Genomic DNA, 16,631 nt, shown 5'->3' with positions numbered 1-16,631 from the left:
AGACTCCATCTCAAAAAAAATAAAATTAAATTAAAAAGGCACATGTGTTCAAATCTTCACCCCATGGACACATTATTTGACCTCTCTGTACTTCCTTCCTCTGTAAAATGGGAATATAAACAATAGCTATCTTATAGGGTTACTTAAATACTGGCTATTAAAGCATCTGTCGTATTAGAAATAGTCAAAAACATTACTTCCCTTCCCCTTTCATTCTATAATATAATTAATTAACATACAAATGCTATGTATTCTGTTTACCACAAGCGTTCCATCCATCATCTCTTATTTTATCGTGTGGCTCTTGCCCAAATGCCTCCACTATTTGTGTGGTATGTTCATACCCTTTGTGGCCTGCGTCTTTTGAACGAAAATGGTACTTGCTTTAGCTGATAATAAAAATCAGCGAAGGTTCTCCAACTCACTCCATCACCACAAACACATGTGAAACTTTCATTTTTCATTGATGAACAAAATCCTTCACCTACACTGGAAATAGGTTTATAAAATTTTGAATACAAAATCTAACGTGGCCGGGTGCAGTGGCTCACACCTGTAATCCCAGCACTTTGGTAAACTGAGGTGGGAGGATCGCTTAAGCCCGGGAGTTTCGGACTAGCATGGGCAACAGAGTGAGACCCCATTTCTAAAAAATAATAAAAAATAAAAAAAGAACTTATCAAATTATTTAAATATCTCCATGATCATTCTTTATTTTTGTTGAGACTCTTTCGCCCAGTCTGGAATGCAGTGGTGCAATCTCAGCTCACTGCCTTGTGGGTTTTGTGATTATTTTGCCTCAGGCTCCCAAGTAACAGGGATTACAGGCACACGCCACCACACCCAGCTAATTTTTGTATTTTTAGTAGATGAGGGTTTCTCCACGTTAGCGAGGCTGGTCTTGAACTCCTAACCTCCAGTGATCCATCTGCCTTGGCCTCCTAAAGTGTTGGGATTACAGGCGTGAGCCACTGCGCCCGGCCTAGAAACATTCTTAATTTGTCTTAAAGACACAAGGCAGCAGCTATAAAGTAAATGAAGGCTACAATTTAAAATCACTTCCCAGGTTTCAGCATTCACACATTCCTAATTTATTTAAATATTCACTTGAGTCCAGCAACAGTTCTTTCCATTTCTGGTTTTCCCCCAAGCTGCCTTTCTTCCCCATTCACCTGTCCCTTTCTTCCCAATGCCTCACTTATTCATGCAACTAGCAAGCATTTATTCAGCACCTAAAACTTGCCAGCACTTCTCCAGGTATTGGGGGGATACGACGCAGAGTAAAATAACAGACATGATTGCAGGCCTCGTGGAATTTACAGAAAGTTAACTGATTAGGCCAGGCTCAAGCCTGTGATCCCAGCATACTGGGAGGCCAAGGTGGCCGGATCTCTTGAGCCCAGGAGTTTGAGACCAGCCTGGCCTACACGGTGAAACCCTGTCTCTACTGAAAATACAAAAATTAGCAGGGTGTGGTGGTGGGCACCCGTAATCCCAGCTACTAGGGAGGCTAAGACAGGAAAATCGCTTGAACCCGGGAGGCGGAGGTTGCAGCGAGCCAAGAATGTACTACTGCACTCCAGCCTGGGCAACAGAGCAAGACTCTGTCTCAAAACAAACAAACAAACAAAGAAACAAACATAATACTAATTTAAAAATTTTAAAAATAAACTGATTACTCAAACAACAAACATAAAACTGTATCTGTAATTTTTTTTTTTTTTTTTTTTTTTGAGACGGAGTCTCGCTCTGTCCCCAGGCTGGAGTGCAGTGGCCGGATCTCAGCTCACTGCAAACTCCGCCTCCCGGGTTTACGCCATTCTCCTGCCTCAGCCTCCGGAGTAGCTGGGATTACAGGCGCCCACCACCTCGCCTGGCTAGTTTTTTTTGTATTTTTTAGTAGAGATGGGGTTTCACAGTGTTAGCCAGGATGGTCTCAATCTCCTGACCTCGTGATCCGCCCGTCTCGGCCTCCCAAAGTGCTGGGATTACAGGCTTGAGCCACCGCGCCCGGCCCTGTAATTATTAATAGGTAACAAAAATACTGAGCATTTTCTATGTATCAGTGTGCTAAGCAGTTTAAATTTAATAACTCACTCCATCCTCCTACTAACCTTATGCAATAGATATTACTGCCCTCATTTTACATAAAAGAAACAGTTTAGTATCTTGCCTTAAGTCATGCATCTAATAAGTGAATGAGGTTGTGCACAGTGGCTCGCGCCTATAATCTCAGCACTTCGAGAGGCTGAAGCAGGTGGATTGCTTGAAGTCAGGAGTTCAAGACCAGCCTGGCCAACGTGGTAAAACCCCATCTCTACTAAAAATACAAAAATTAGCCAGGTATCATGGTAGGCTCCTGTAATCCCAGCTACCTGGGAGACTGAGGCAGGAGAACTGCCTGAACCCAGGAGGCGGAGGTTGCAGTAACCAAGATCATGCCACTGCATTCTAGCCTGGGCAACAGAGTGAGACTCCAGCTCAAAAAGAAAAAACAAATAAATCAATAAGTGAATGAACAGGAATTGAGATCTCAAAGGGATTTAGCCTAGTAAGGGAAGTCACAAATGAGCTGAGATATAAAGATGGTGTTTGCCAGCATGGGGAAGAGTGAAGAACCACCCAGGTAGTGGGCAGAGGGAAAAGAATGTTCAGGGCCGGACGCGGTGGCTCACGCCTGTAATCCCAGCACTTTGGGAGGCCAAGGCGGGAGGATCACGAGGTCAGGAGATCGAGACCATCCTGGCTAACACGGTGAAACCCCGTCTCTACCAAAAAATACAAAAAAATATATAAAAAAAAAGAAAAAGTTCAAATGCCCCATGGTAGAAGGTAGGAGTATGGAAAATACCAGAAATCTAAATTAAAAGAAAAATATGGGGGTCACTGGAGAGTAGGCTGAGAGTATGCTGTGGATGGGAATGGTGGCAGGAACGTATGCTGAGTGAAAGTGAACAGCCCAGGCAAAAAAAAAAAAAAAAGATAGTGCCAGTACGGATGGAAAGAAGTTGGTGGGCTTGATAGATCTACGTGGAGGTACAATATACTTCGCTTGGTGAGGGACTGGATGCCCAGGTGATGGACAATGTAGGAGGAATGATTTCTCAACCTCTGGTTAGCACTGAATTGAACAGATAATGGTACCATTCGTGGAGATAGGGATCAAGAGGCCCAGACTTAGAAAGATAACAAATTTGCTTTGGGATATGTATATTGAACTTGAAAGCCTCTGAAGCATGGAATAAGCAAGCAGATAGATTATAGAAGTTTGTCTTTTAGAGTTAAAGGTGGCTCAGTACAAAGAAATTTGTGAGCAACTGACATATATTAATAAATGGCAATGAAATTGCCTTGGGGCTGGGAGCGGTGGTTCACACCTGTAATCCCAGCATTTTGGGAGGCCGAGGCGGGCGACACAATGGAGGTCTGGAGTTCGAGATCAGCCCGGCCAACATGATGAAACCCTGTCTCTAACAAAAACACAAAAAAGTAGCCGAGTACGGTGGCGCACACATGTAGTCCCAGCTACTCGGGAGACTGAGGCACGAGAATCGCTTGAACCGGGGAGACGGAGGTTGCAGTGAGCCGAGACCGTACCACTGCACTCCAGCCTGGGCGACACATTGAGTGTCGCCCAGGCTGGAGAAAAAAAAAAAAAGAAAGAAAAGAAATTGCCTTTGGGAGTCAAGAGGGCCTAGAGGGAGCCTTGAGTCAACAAAAATTTACAAAGAGGGGCCTGCAAATAAGACGGGGATAGACCCGCCAAGCTGAGCCACTAAAACCCAAGGAAGAGGGTGTGAGCAGAAGCAGGGCTCAAACGCAAACGCTGCTGAGAACTCAGGTAAGCTGAAAACGAAAAAGGGCTGGATTTAGCTACTTGGAGGCCACTGGTCCCTTCAGCCGGGGTTTTCTACAGCGATCAAGGGGATGACTGGAGTGGGTTAAAGAGTTGATGAGAGGCGAGGAAAGGAAGTGGCTGAAACCAGACAAGAAGTTTGGCTGCCGGGGAGGAAAGGAGAAGAAACACAAAGTGGCCGCAGGTGAAAGATCGAGAGAAAGGCAACCGTTTATTTACTTTGTTCTTAAGTAGGAAAAACGTGGGCATGTTTCAAAGACGATCGGAAGAATGCTTTGAGGAGGGGGTGATGACACTAGACGGGCGCTCGGCGGGTCCCCACCGCCCCCCGCCTTCTCCTCCCCTGGCGTTCATCCCCCGTCGCCCCAGGCTCCCCTCCCCCTCTCCACTCCGCGAGGCTCGGAGCTGCAGCCATCCCGGACGGCCGGACCGGCCCCCGGCACCTCCTCACCGCAATGGCCCCCTCGCTCAGTTGGCAGACCATGGCTCCGCCGCCCCGACTCCCGCGCGAACCCCTCGACAGCTGGAGTTTCCCCACCGGGGTCCCGCGTTTTTGCTGCGCAGTTATTGGCCCGAGGAGTTGCGTGCGCCGCTCCCGCCCCCGACGTGCGCGCGGCCCAGGGGCGGGCCCGGGCTCTGCGCAGCCGCCACATTGGCCGAGGCGCGGCGCACGTGACCAGCTCGCGGGCCCCAGGGAGGCATAGCGCGGGACGTGGGGCGCGGGGCGGGGCGCCGAGGGGCGCGCCAGGAGCTGCGCGGGCGCGCGGAGAGAGTGCACGGGCGCGGGGCGGGGCGCCGAGGGGCGCGCCGGGAGCTGCTAGGGCGCTGGGAGGGAGTGTACGGGCGCGTGGAGGGAGTGCACGGGCGCGGGGCGGGACGCCGAGGGGCGAGCCGGGAGCTGCTCGGGCGCTGGGAGGGAGTGCACGGGCGCGGGGCGGGGCGCCGAGGGGCGCGCCGGGAGCTGCTCGGGCGCTGGGAGGGAGTGCACGGGCGCGAGGCGGGGCACCGAGGGGCGAGCCGGGCGCTGGGAGGGGGTGCACGGGCGCGGGGCGGGGCGCCGAGGGGCGCGCCGGGAGCTGCTCGGGCGCTGGGAGGGAGTCCACGGCCCAGTTCCGGGCGCCTCTGAGTGGGCTCACGAGGCTTTCTCGCCTCGGTTTCCGGCGAGTGCACAGGTTGGTAGCCCAGAGGAGGTTAAAGCTGTTCCCTGAGACCTCAGCTGCTAAATCGAGTCGCAGAAGTGACCCGGTTCCTCCAGCAACGCGGGGCTGACTTCTAGACCGGGGCCAAACCCTGAGCTTGGCACTGTTGGGGGGGGGTCTCCGAAGGGGAATCAGACCTGGTCCCTGTCCTTGGAGAAGAGGACAGTGCGTGGGGGTACTTTATGCCGTAAGTAGCCCCAGCTCCAGGTAGACGTGGTACAGGCCCCAAGAGTGTTGGAAATCAGGGAAGCCTTCTCAGAGGAGGTGCCGTTTGAACCGAGTCGAAGAACGAACCTGTGGGAATTTTCCAGGTGGAATCCATAAGCCAGAGTAGGGTTGGTCCGGAAAGCACGAATAGCCTATGCCAAAACATTGGTGAGATGAAATAGCCTGGCAAGCCGGGGATCGTAATGAGTAGTTCAGTATGCAAGGCTGCAGAGGAACAAGTGAGACCTGAGAATTAGAAAATCAGCCAAGAGTCAAGTAAGGACGGTTTTGTCCTGGGCTTGGAGTAGCGTTGGTGAATTTAAGGCAGAGCACTGGCTTCTGTCTCAGTGTTGGAGGCTGGATTGAAAGTGGGGAGTGGTGCCAATGGCATGGACACTAATTATGACACTCTAGGAAGAATGCCAGACGAGATGGTGAGGACTTAAACCGAAGGAATGACCTGGGGGTTGAAAGAGAACGCTGAACTATGTAAGAGAGAGAAATACCTGTTAATTGAATAGTTACTGGGGTGGGTGAGAAAGAAAAATCTGGAAAAGTGTCTCACGTTTCAGACTTGAGAAACTAGGGGGATCAGGCCGGGCGTGGTGGCTCACACTTGTAATCCCAGCGCTTTGGGAGGCCGAGGCTGGCGAATCACCTGAGGTCAGGAGTTCGAGACCAACCTGGTCAACATGGTGAAACCCCGTCTCTGCTAAAACTACAAGAATTAGCCAAGAGTAGTGGTGCACATGTGTAGTCCCAGCTACTCGGAGGCTGAGGCAGCAGAATTGCTTGAACCTGGGAGGCAGAGGGTGCAGTGAGCTAAGATCGTGCCACTGCACTCCAGCCTGGGGTACTAGAGCAAGACTCTGTCTCATGCACAAAAAAAAGACTAAGAGGACACGGATGATAGCTATTTAGTCTGCTTCTTCTTAGTAAAACCATCACCCGTGTGGTGCCTGTGACAAAGTAGTCTTTCAGTAAATATTTCTGAATGGAAGGATGTTGAGTGAATTGCTGTGAGAGAATATAGATCTTTCCTTAGCATATAAACTAGAGGAAAAGACCACAAGAATTGATTTTATTGCTTTAGGCTTCCTTGAATGAAATCTTGATTTTCTTTTTTTTTTTTTTTTTTTTTGACAGAGTCTCCCTCTGTTGCCCAGGCTGGAGTACAATGGCATGATCGCAGCTCACTGCAACTTCGGCCTCCCCAGTTCAAGCAATTCTCTTGCCTCAGCCTCCCGAGTAGCTGAGACTACAGGTGTGTGCCACCACACCTGGCTAATTTTTTTTGTATTTTTAGTAGAGACGGGGTTTCACTGTATTAGCCAGGATGGTCTCAATCTCCTGACCTCATGATCCACCCACCTCGGCCTCCCAAAGTGCTGGGATTACAGGTGTGAGCCACTGCATGGGGCCAAACTCTTGATTTTCTAAAATTGTGCATTTGTAAGATTCCTATTTTCTTACTCATTTTATAGATGGAAAGCAGCATGGCTCTGCCTGTGGATGAGTGGAAATCATACCTGCTTCAAAAGTGGGCTTCACTCCCAAAGTCCATTCAGGTCACAATTTCTACAGCAGAGACCTTGAGCGATATCTTTCTTCATTGCTCTTCACTTCTTCAGTAAGTACATGGAAGCTTTAACAAGGGAATTGTGATCTGAAAAATGTTCTGTTGTGTCGTTTGCTCTGAAGTAATCTCTCTCTCTCTCTCTCTTAGATAGAGATCGAGTCTTGTTATGTTGCCCAGGCTGGTCTCAAATTTCTGGGCTCAAGCAATCCTCCCACCTTGGCCTCCCAAGGTGCTGGGAGTACAGGTGTGAGCCATCATGCCTGGCCCAGTAATACCTCTTTTTTTTTTTTTAATTTTTTTTATTATACTTTAACTTCTAGGGTACATGTGCACAATGTGCAGGTTTGTTACATATGTATCCATGTGCCATGTTGGTGTGCTGCACCCATTAACTCATCATTTACATTAGGTATATCTCTTAATGCCAACCCTCCCCCCTCCCCCCTGTAATACCTCTTTTTGATGGAAAATGCCTGAGGTGCTTTTTGTGGTTCCTTTCTATCCCAGCATGTGCTGTGAACTAATTCACTCCTGTCATCCCACAGGGTTAGCCAGATCTTTCCTCAGGAGAGCTCTCCCTGAGCCTCAGCTGGGCCATCTTTACTCTGTACATTTACAACGCTGTGTGATTTTCCTTTATATATGTGTGTGTGCTCTTTTGACTAACGGCTGCATTCGCCACTAGATTGTGAACTTCATGAGGGAAGGGACCGTGTTTGTATTTGTTTGTGTTTCTTTTTTTTTTTTCGAGACAGGGTCTCGCTCTGTCACCCAGGCTGGAGTGCAGTGGCGCGATCTCAGCTCACTGCAACCTCCGCCTCCTGGGTTCAAGCGATTCTCATGCCTCAGCCTCCCAAATAGCTGGGATTGCAGGCACATGCCTCCACATCCAGCTCATATTTTTGTATTTTTAGCAGAGATGGGGTTTCACCATGTTGGCCAGGCCGGTCTTGAACTCCTGTCCTCAAATGGTCCGCCCACCTCAGCTTCCCAAAGTGCTGGGATTACAGGCATGAGCCACTGTGCCCGGCCTGTTTGTCTTTCTGTAGACAAAAATAGTGCAGTGTCAAAAAATAAGTGCTCAGTGAACATTAATTGAATGATAGTTTGGTAATGTATATAAAGTTCTTAGTTTAGTGACTGGCTCTTATTAGTGCTTAATATGACATATAAAGCAGAACCTTATATATTTGCAGATCCACAAACGCACACCTTTCAAGTTCAAGGTTGACATCTTTGTGCCAGGAACTGGCACAGTGCCTGGCACTTAGTAGGTGCCCAGATATTAATTGAATGAAATAGTGAGTTCAGTTTTGAGCCTTGCCAGTTCAGATACTCGGTACAATTAGGGTTATACTTCTTTTGTTATTCTTCTTTTCTTTTCTTTTTTTTTCTTAGATAGAATTTTGCTCTTGTTGCCCAGGTTGGAGTGCAGTGGGGCAGTCTTGGCTCACTGCAACGTCCGCCTCCCAGGTTCAAGCAATTCTGCCTCAGCCTCTGGAGTAGCTGGGATTGCAGGCACATGCCACCACACCCGGCTAATTTTGTATTTTTAATAGAGACGGGGTTTCGCCATGTTGGGTAGGCTAGTCTCTAACTCCTGGCCTCAGAGGATCGGCCCGCCTTGGCCTCCAAAAGTGCTGGGATTACAGGCGTGAGCCACCGCACCCGGCTCCCCAGTACATTTTTATTTCTAGCCTATTTGTGTCCCTTGCCCATTTTCTAGTGGGTTGTCTTTCTTTCTCTTGTTCATTTGTAGGAGATCTTCATAAATCTAGCTGTGTAATTCTTTGCTATGTAAGTTATTATTTGCTATATACATTATTCCCAATCTGCTTATCTTTTCTACCTTATTTACAATGTAAATTTTGTACATTTACATTCTATATAAATTATGTATATAGATTTTAAATTTTTGGATTTTATTTAAATTTACTTTAGAGACAAAGTCTCAGTATGTTGTTCAGGCGGACCTCAAGCTCCTGGGCTCAAGCGATCCTCCTGCCTTGCTTGGGATGGTGGAGTAAACCATCCTAAGCAAGGCATATAACCCAGAAGCTATAAAAGAAGATGAAGTTGGCTGTGGTGGCTCATGCCTGGAAACCTACCACTTTGGGAGTCAGAGGTGGGAGGACTGCTTGAGCCCAGGGGCCTGGCAACATGGTGAGATTCCATCGCTGTAAAAATTTTAAAATTAGCCAAGCATGGTGGCATGTGCCTGTCATCCCAGCTACTCAGGAGGCTGAGGTGGGAGGATCACTTGAACCGGGGAGGTCAAGGCTGCAGTGAGCCATGATCGTGCCACTGCACTCCAGCCCGGGTGACAGAGCAAGGCTATTTCTCAAAAAAAAAAAAAAGGAAAATGACAGATATGGCTGTATAAAAATCAAGCCAGACAAGGTGAAATATGCCTGTAATTCCAACTACTTGGGAGTTTATAAAAATATTCTTTGTTGGCCGGGCATGGTGGCTCACGCCTGTAATCCCAGCACTTTGGGAGGCTGAGGTGGGTGGATCACAAGGTCAGGAGATCGAGACCATCCTGGCTAACACAGTGAAACCCCGTCTCTACTAAAAATACAAAAAATTAGTCGGGCGTGGTGGCGGGCACCTGTAGTCCCAGCTTCTGGGGAGGCTGAGGCGGGAGAATGGCGTGAACCCGGAAGGCAGAGCTTGGAGTGAGCAGAGATCGTGCCGCTGCACTCTAGTCTGGGTGACAGAGCGAGACTCTGTCTCAAAAAAAAAAAAAAGAAAAGAAAATAGTGCCACTGCACTCCAGCCTGGGTGACAGAGTGAGACTCCGTCTCAAAAAAAAAAGAATATCTTGGGTATTTTGTATGCATTTCCCCCATGTGAACTTTAAAATTGGCATATTACGTTCCTTTTTTTTTTTTTTTTTTTTTTTTTTTGAGATGGAGTCTTGCTCTGTCGCCCAGGCTAGAGTGGCGCGATCTCAGCGCACTGCAAGCTCCGCCTCTTGGGTTCACGCCTTTCTCCTGCCTCAGCCTCCCGAGTAGCTGGGACTACAGGCGTCTGCCACCATGCCTGGCTAATTTTTTGTATTTTTAGTAGAGACAGGATTTCACCACGTTAGCCAGGATGGTATTACAGGCGTGAGCCACCGCACCCAGCCAACTTCTCAAGTTCTATAAAAAATGTTGTGGGTTTTTGATTGAGAATGTGTTGGATTTATAGATTCATTTAAGGAAACCTGACATCTTGACAGTATCAAATTTCCTAATCCAAGGGTATGTCTTCCCATTTATTTAAGGCTTCTTTTACGTCGTTAAGTAAAGTTTTATAATTTTCTTTATATAAGTCTTACACATTTCATGTTCAGCTTATCCTCATTGTAAGGTTTTTGTTGTTATTGTGAATGAGCCTTTCCCCCCAATTACATTTTCTAATTGGTGATTGGTGGTGTAAATAAAAAATAAGAGTTTTAAAATCATCTCGCCGGGTGCCGTGGCTCACACCTGTAATCCCAGCACGTTGGGAGCCCAAGGCAGGTGGATCACCTGAGGTCAGGAGTTCAAGACCAGCCTGGGCAACGTGGTGAAACTCTGTCTCTACTAAAAATACAAAAAATTAGCTGGGCATGGTGGCGGGCACCTGTAATCCCAGCTGATACCATGGTGGGTTATGGTAGCCTCAGAATGAATTTGGAGAGCTTCTTGCCTTTTTCTATGCTCTGAAATCGTTTATATAATGTAGGAATTATGTGGTTCTTAAAGGCTAGTAGAAAAATCCTGTAAAACTGTGTAGACTGGATGCCTTAGTGAAAGTATCTTCCTTCCTTAGTTTAATTTTTTATCAGAATAATATGTATACATACTTTAAGAAATCAAATAGGCTGGGCATGGTGGCTTACGCCTGTAATCCCAGCACTTTGGGAGGCCGAGGTGGGTGGATCATGCCCACCACGCCCACGTCAGGAGATGGAGACCATCCTGGCTAACACAGTGAAACCCCGTCTCTACTAAAAATACAAAACATTAGCCAGGTGAGGTGGCGGGTGCTGTAGTCCCAGCTACTCTGGAGGCTGAGGCAGGAGAATGGCGTGAACCCGGGAGGCGGAGCTTGCAGTGAGCTGAGATCGCGACACTGTACTCCAGCCTGGGCGACAGAGCCAGACTCCATCTCAAAAAAAAAAAGAAATCAAATAGTGCTTCAAAACTTACCACGAAAAACAGCAACTCCCTGTCCACTCTTCCCCATTCCTGATTTTTATTACCCAGAGACAGCTACTTTAAATTATTTTAACTGTTTCTTCTGGCATTTGAATTTTTCATTTATTTATTTATTTCTTTATTTTGAGTCAGAGTCTCACTCTGTCACCCAGGCTGGAGTGCAGTGGCGCGATCTCAGTTCACTGCAACATCCGCCTCCCAGGTTCAAGTGATTCTCTTGCCTCAGCCTCCCGAGTAGCTGGGATTACAGGCACGCACTACTACGCCCAGCTAATTTTTGTATTTTTAGTAAAGATGGGGTTTCACTATGTTGACCAGGCTGGTCTCAAACTCCCAACCTCAGGTGATCTGCCTGCCTTGGTCTCCCAAAGTGCTGGAATTACAGGGGTGCCGCTGTGCTCAGCCTTCTGACACTTAATTTATTCTTTCTAAACAGTGCAAACACTGCTCTTTCTTGAGTTTGTGTAATTTTAGATGTAATTTTGCTCTCTTATCCCCAACTCACAGGCATATACTTTGTTTTTTGTTTTTGTTTTTTTGAGATGGAGTTTAGCTCTTGTTGCCCAGCCTGGAGCGCAATAGCACCATCCTGGCTCACAGCAACCCCCGCCTCTCTAGTTGAAGCAGTTCTCCTGCCTCCACCTCCCAAGTAGCTGGGATTACAGGCACGTGCCACCACGCCCGGCTAATTTTGTATTTTTAGTAGAGACGGGATTTCTCCATGTTGGTCAGGCTGGTCTCAAACTCCTGACGTCAGATGATCCACCCGTCTCGGCCTCCCAAAGTGCTGGAATGACAGGCGTGAGCCACCACGCCCGGCCTATACTTTGTTTTTCCCTCATTCCCTCATGATAACTTTTAATAATATAACCAGTAGAATGTTAAATTGATTGAACCAACATTCAGTGCATACATTCTTACCTCTGTGTAAATTGCTCCCATGAACCGCAAAGGATGCTTTGAATTACATTACCTTTATTGTACTGCTCTCGTTTCCTCTGGGGTTAATAAATCACCTCCATTTTTGTTTACTCTGGATGTCTCTCACTAATTCATACCGAGCCCTCTCTCCTTAAAAACAAGTTCGCTCAAATAGCTTTGTAAGTTTGTAAGTCTGTTCAATCACAATCTAAAGTAACCAAAAAAGATTTAAACTTCTGATCTCCACATGCATGCCTGTTAGGTAAAAATAGGAATTGGCCCTTTAAAGTCTAAAGCCAAGCAGACACTTTTCTTTCTTGCCAATGGACATTCTTTGAGAAATGTTTTCCCACAAGAGATGCCTTTCATCTATTGAAAATCTTTTGAGACCGAAGATCCCCTGCTGTCCACCCCTACCTCTCCACTCCTGCAATTAATAATCTCCTAGAGTGTGGTAGGAAATTCTTCATAGCTTCACTATCCACACTCACAGCCTTCTTGTTTGTTTTTATTTTGTACTGATTCAATTGGAATAACTTGTGTCGGAAAACAAGGAAGTGCTCGAAGACGAATAGAGTTCTATAAAAAAGAGCCTAGGCCAGGTATGGTGACACCACTCACACGTGTAATCGCAACACTTTGGGAGGCTTAGGCAAGAGGATTGCTGGAGCCCAGGAGTTTGAGACCAGCCTGTGCAACATAATGAGGCTGTGTCTCCACAAAAAAATTTAAAGTTAGCTGGGCGTGGTGTCACATGCCTGTAGTCATAGCTACTTGGGAGGCTGAGGTGGGAAAATTGCCTGAGCCCAGGATGCCGCAGCTGTAGCGAGCTATGATGGTACCACTGTCCTCCAGCCTGGACAACAGAGCAAGACCCTGGATCAAAAACAAAAATAACATAGGAACCGGTCTGAAGAGGTTCTCACTGGCCAATATTAGCATGATTTGACCATGAAAAAGTGTAATGGTGGTAATAGCTTATGATAGTAAATTGTGGAAGTCCATGGTGGTACTGTAAATATCTGAGTTTACTTTCTTATTTGACTTTTGGGCAGGCATGGTGGCTCATGCCTATAATCCCAGCACTTTGGGAAGCCAAGGTGGGCGGATCACCTGAGCTCAGGAGTTTGAGACCAGCCTGGCCAACATGGCGAAACCCCATCTCTACTAAAAATGCAAAAATTAGCTGGGCGTGGTATCAGGTGCCTGTAATCCTAGGTACTTGGGAGGCTGAGGCAGAAGAATTCCTCGAACCCCAGAGGCGAAGATTGCAGTGAGCCAGGATCACGCCACTGCACTCCAGCCTGGGAAACAGAGTGAGACTCTGTCTCAAAACAAACAAAAATAAGTAAATACATATTATGTCTGTGTGAATATTGCTCACACGAAACAAGTAAAAGAAGAAAAAGGAGAAAGCTTGTCTTTACAAAAGAATGCCAACTAATAAATTTAGAAATAATGGTAGAATTAGAAAACTCACCATTTTGTAACCCCCGTGTGATGAATGATTCTGGCAATTATCAGTGGATGCTCAAACCTTTAGACGTAACATCATTGGGAAACGGGCTCTTCACATGATCTCCAAGTGTGGCCCTATGGATTATTTAAGTTAAGGTGTCTTTTTTTTTTTTTTTTTTTTTTTTGGCGGGGGAGTCTTGCTTTGTCGCCCAGGCTGGAGTGCAGTGGCCGGATCTCAGCTCACTGGAAGCTCCGCCTCCTGGGTCCATGCCATTCTCCTGCCTCAGCCTCCCGAGCAGCTGGGACCACAGGCGCCCACCACCTCGCCCGGCTAGCTTTTTGTATTTTTTTTGGTAGAGACGGGGTTTCACCGTGTTAGCCAGGATGGTCTCGATCTCCTGACCTCCTGATCTGCCCGTCTCGGCCTCCCAAAGTGCTGGGATTACAGGCTTGAGCCACCGCGCCTGGCCAAGGTGTCTTTACATTGCAGAGATTCAGCGATTACCACCTTAACTGAGTGACCAAACATAGCTTCCACAATGCTGGGGAGACATCATATGTCTCCTGATTTGAGGCAACAAGAAGTATATAGATTTAACTATGTAGTCATTTTGTTTGTTTGTTTGTTCTGCGACGTAGTCTCGCCCTGTCTCTCAGGCTGGAGGGCAGTGGCGCACTCTTTGCTCACCGCAATCTCTGCCTCCCAGATTCAAGCGATTCTTCTGCCTCGGCCTCTTGGGTAGCTGGGATTACAGGCATGCGCCACTGTGCCTGGCTAATTTTTGTATTTTTAGTAGAGACGGGGTTTCACCATGTTGCCCAGGGTGGTCTCGAACCCCTGACCCCAGGTGATTCACCTGCCTTAGCCTCCCAAAGTGCTGGGTTTACAGGTATAAACCACCGCACCCAGCCATATTCTTAATAAAAATGGTTTAATGTGAATCTAACCATGAGGAAACAATGAGGCAAAACTAGAATGTGAAACATTTTTCTGGTGTTGAATCTTTAAAAAAAATTATCATTTAAAAAAACCCAAAAAATTGTAGTTGGCCAAGTGCAGTGGCTCACACCTATAATCCCAGCACTTTGGGAGGCTGAAGCAGGTGGATCCCTTGAGCCCAGGAGTTGGAGGCCAGCCTGGGCAGCACAGCGAGACACCATCTCTATTTTATATAAAAAGTCATTTAGCTGGGCGTGGCAGTACGTGCCTATAGTCCTAGCTACTCGAGAGGCTAAGGCAGGAGGTAGAGGTTGCAGTGAGCAGAGGTCTTACCACTGCACTCCAGGCTGATTAATGGAAGTGAGACCCTTTATCAAAAAAAAAAAAAAAAAATTGCCGGGCGCGGTGGCTCAAGCCTGTAATCCCAGCGCTTTGGGAGGCCGAGACGGGCGGATCACGAGGTCAGGAGATCGAGACCATCCTGGCTAACACGGTGAAACCCCATCTCTACTAAAAATACAAAAAATTAGCCGGGCGAGGTGGCCGGCGCCTGTGGTCCCAGCTACTCGGGAGGCTGAAGCAGGAGAATGGCGTGAACCCGGGAGGCGGAGGTTGCAGTGAGCTGAGATCCAGCCACTGCACTCCAGCCTGGGCGACAGAGCAAGACTCCGTCTCAAAAAAATAATAATAATAAAATAAAAAATAAAAATAAAAATAAACTTAAAAATTATAGCACTATCTAAAAAGAGACTAAAGAGAAATAACTAAATTCAATACACGAGAACATTGATCTTGGATTGGTTAGGGTGAGAAAAAGATACAGCAGACATTTTAGGAATAATTGGTGACATTTAAATTTAAATATTTGAATTACTGTTATTTTTTAGTGATAATGATATTATGGTAATATGGGAGAATGTCCTTATTTTTAAAGGAGAGGCCTGCAGATATTTAGAGGTGAACATCCATGATGCCAGTACTTACTTACTTTTTTTTTTTTTTTTTTTTTTTTGAGACGGAGGCTGGCTCTGTTGCCCAGGCTGGAGTGCAGTGGCCGGATCTCAGTTCACTGCAAGCTCCGCCTCCCGGGTTTACGCCATTCTGCTGCCTCAGCCTCCCGAGTAGCTGGGACTACAGGCGCCCGCCACCTCGCCTGGCTAGTTTTTTGTATTTTTTAGTAGAGACGGGGTTTCACCATGTTAGCCAGGATGGTCTTGATCTCCTGACCTCATGATCTGCCCGTCTCGGCCTCCCAGAGTGCTGGGATTATAGGCTTGAGCCACCGCGCCCGGCCGCCTGTACTTACTTTCAAATGGCTTAGAGAAAAAAATGGTGCATATGTGGCTATGTCCCAGTTATTAAGCTATTATGTCCAATCTCAGTAATCTGCACTCTACTTTGGGGCCAGAGCTGGGACTTTCTGCTTCGCCAGTTAGCTCCGTGAAAGGCTTTACATCCCCAGGGTTCTAGGAGAGAAGGCAAGGATGGAGGAAGAAAAACTGTGTTGTGTTTTTTTTGTCTGTATCCTAATGACAATCTACATGCAGAAGGCTGAAGTTGGGCCTTTATATCCAAAAATTAACTCAAGGCTGGGCACAGTGGCTCACGCCTGTAATCCCAGCACTTTGGGAGGCTGAGGCGGGCGGATCAGGAGGTCAGGAGATCGAGACCATCCTGGCTAACACAGTGAAATCCTGTCTCTACTAAAAATAGAAAAAAAAATTAGCCAGGCGTGGTGGCGGGTGCCTGTAGTCCCAGCTACTCGGGAGGCTGAGGCAGGAGAATTGCGTGAACCTGGGAGGCGGAGCTTGCAGTGAGCCTAAATTTCGTCACTGCACTCCAGCCTGGGCAACAGAGCGAGACTCCATCTCAAAAAAAAAAAAAAATCGAGTTCATCATCTATTGTTAGGCAAGAAGAATTTTGCTATTACCGTTTACCACAAACCTTTTGTTTGAACTAGGATTTTTAGGTTTAACCTAATTTAAAACAAAAACAGATGCTGGACGTGGTGGCTCATGCCTGTAATCCCAGCACTTTGGGAGGCCAAGGCAGGAGGATCACGAGGTCAGGAGATCGAGACCATCCTGGCTAACACAGTGAAACCCCGTCTCTAATAAAAATACAAAAATAATTAACCGGGTGTGTTGGCGGGCACCTGTAGACCCAGCTACTTTGGAGGCTGAGGCAGGAGAGTGGTGTGAACCCAGGAGGTAGAGCTTGCAGTGAGCCTAGATCGCACCACTGCACTCCAGCCTGAGCAACAGAGCGAGGCTCCATTTC

General features: G+C 47.3%; 2 protein-coding genes across 9 annotated transcripts in view; one reads left to right on the top strand and one right to left on the bottom strand.

Annotated features, from left to right (window-relative positions):
- Positions 1 to 4,463, bottom strand: part of RPA1 (replication protein A1) — a 63,549-nt gene extending 59,086 nt beyond the window's left edge. Inside the window, exon 1 of the mRNA XM_026449621.1 lies at positions 4,308 to 4,463. Within this exon, the coding sequence (XP_026305406.1) occupies positions 4,308 to 4,340 (33 nt within the window). The 5' untranslated portion in view covers positions 4,341 to 4,463. The remainder of the gene's footprint in view (positions 1 to 4,307) is intronic.
- Positions 4,464 to 4,892: 429 nt separating this feature from the next.
- SMYD4 (SET and MYND domain containing 4) overlaps positions 4,893 to 16,631 on the top strand; it is a 48,273-nt gene continuing 36,534 nt past the window's right edge. For 3 of the 8 annotated variants that reach the window (XR_002724894.1, XM_023184497.1, XM_023184498.2), the window contains exons 1-2: positions 6,632 to 6,662; positions 6,747 to 6,892. Coding sequence is in view for 6 of the 8 variants with exons in the window: in XM_023184497.1 (XP_023040265.1) it covers positions 6,747 to 6,892 (146 nt within the window). In the remaining 2 variants the exon portion in view is untranslated. Of the gene's footprint in view, positions 5,752 to 6,468; positions 6,527 to 6,631; positions 6,663 to 6,746; positions 6,893 to 16,631 lie in introns of those variants that run through there. The other 5 variants (XM_023184495.2, XM_023184493.2, XM_023184496.3 and 2 more) reach the window with 5 other exon arrangements.

Source organism: Piliocolobus tephrosceles, chromosome 16 (genome assembly GCF_002776525.5).
Source record: "Piliocolobus tephrosceles isolate RC106 chromosome 16, ASM277652v3, whole genome shotgun sequence".
NCBI classification, from domain to species: domain Eukaryota; kingdom Metazoa; phylum Chordata; class Mammalia; order Primates; family Cercopithecidae; genus Piliocolobus; species Piliocolobus tephrosceles.
This window is presented reverse-complemented; position numbering and strand designations above follow the sequence as displayed.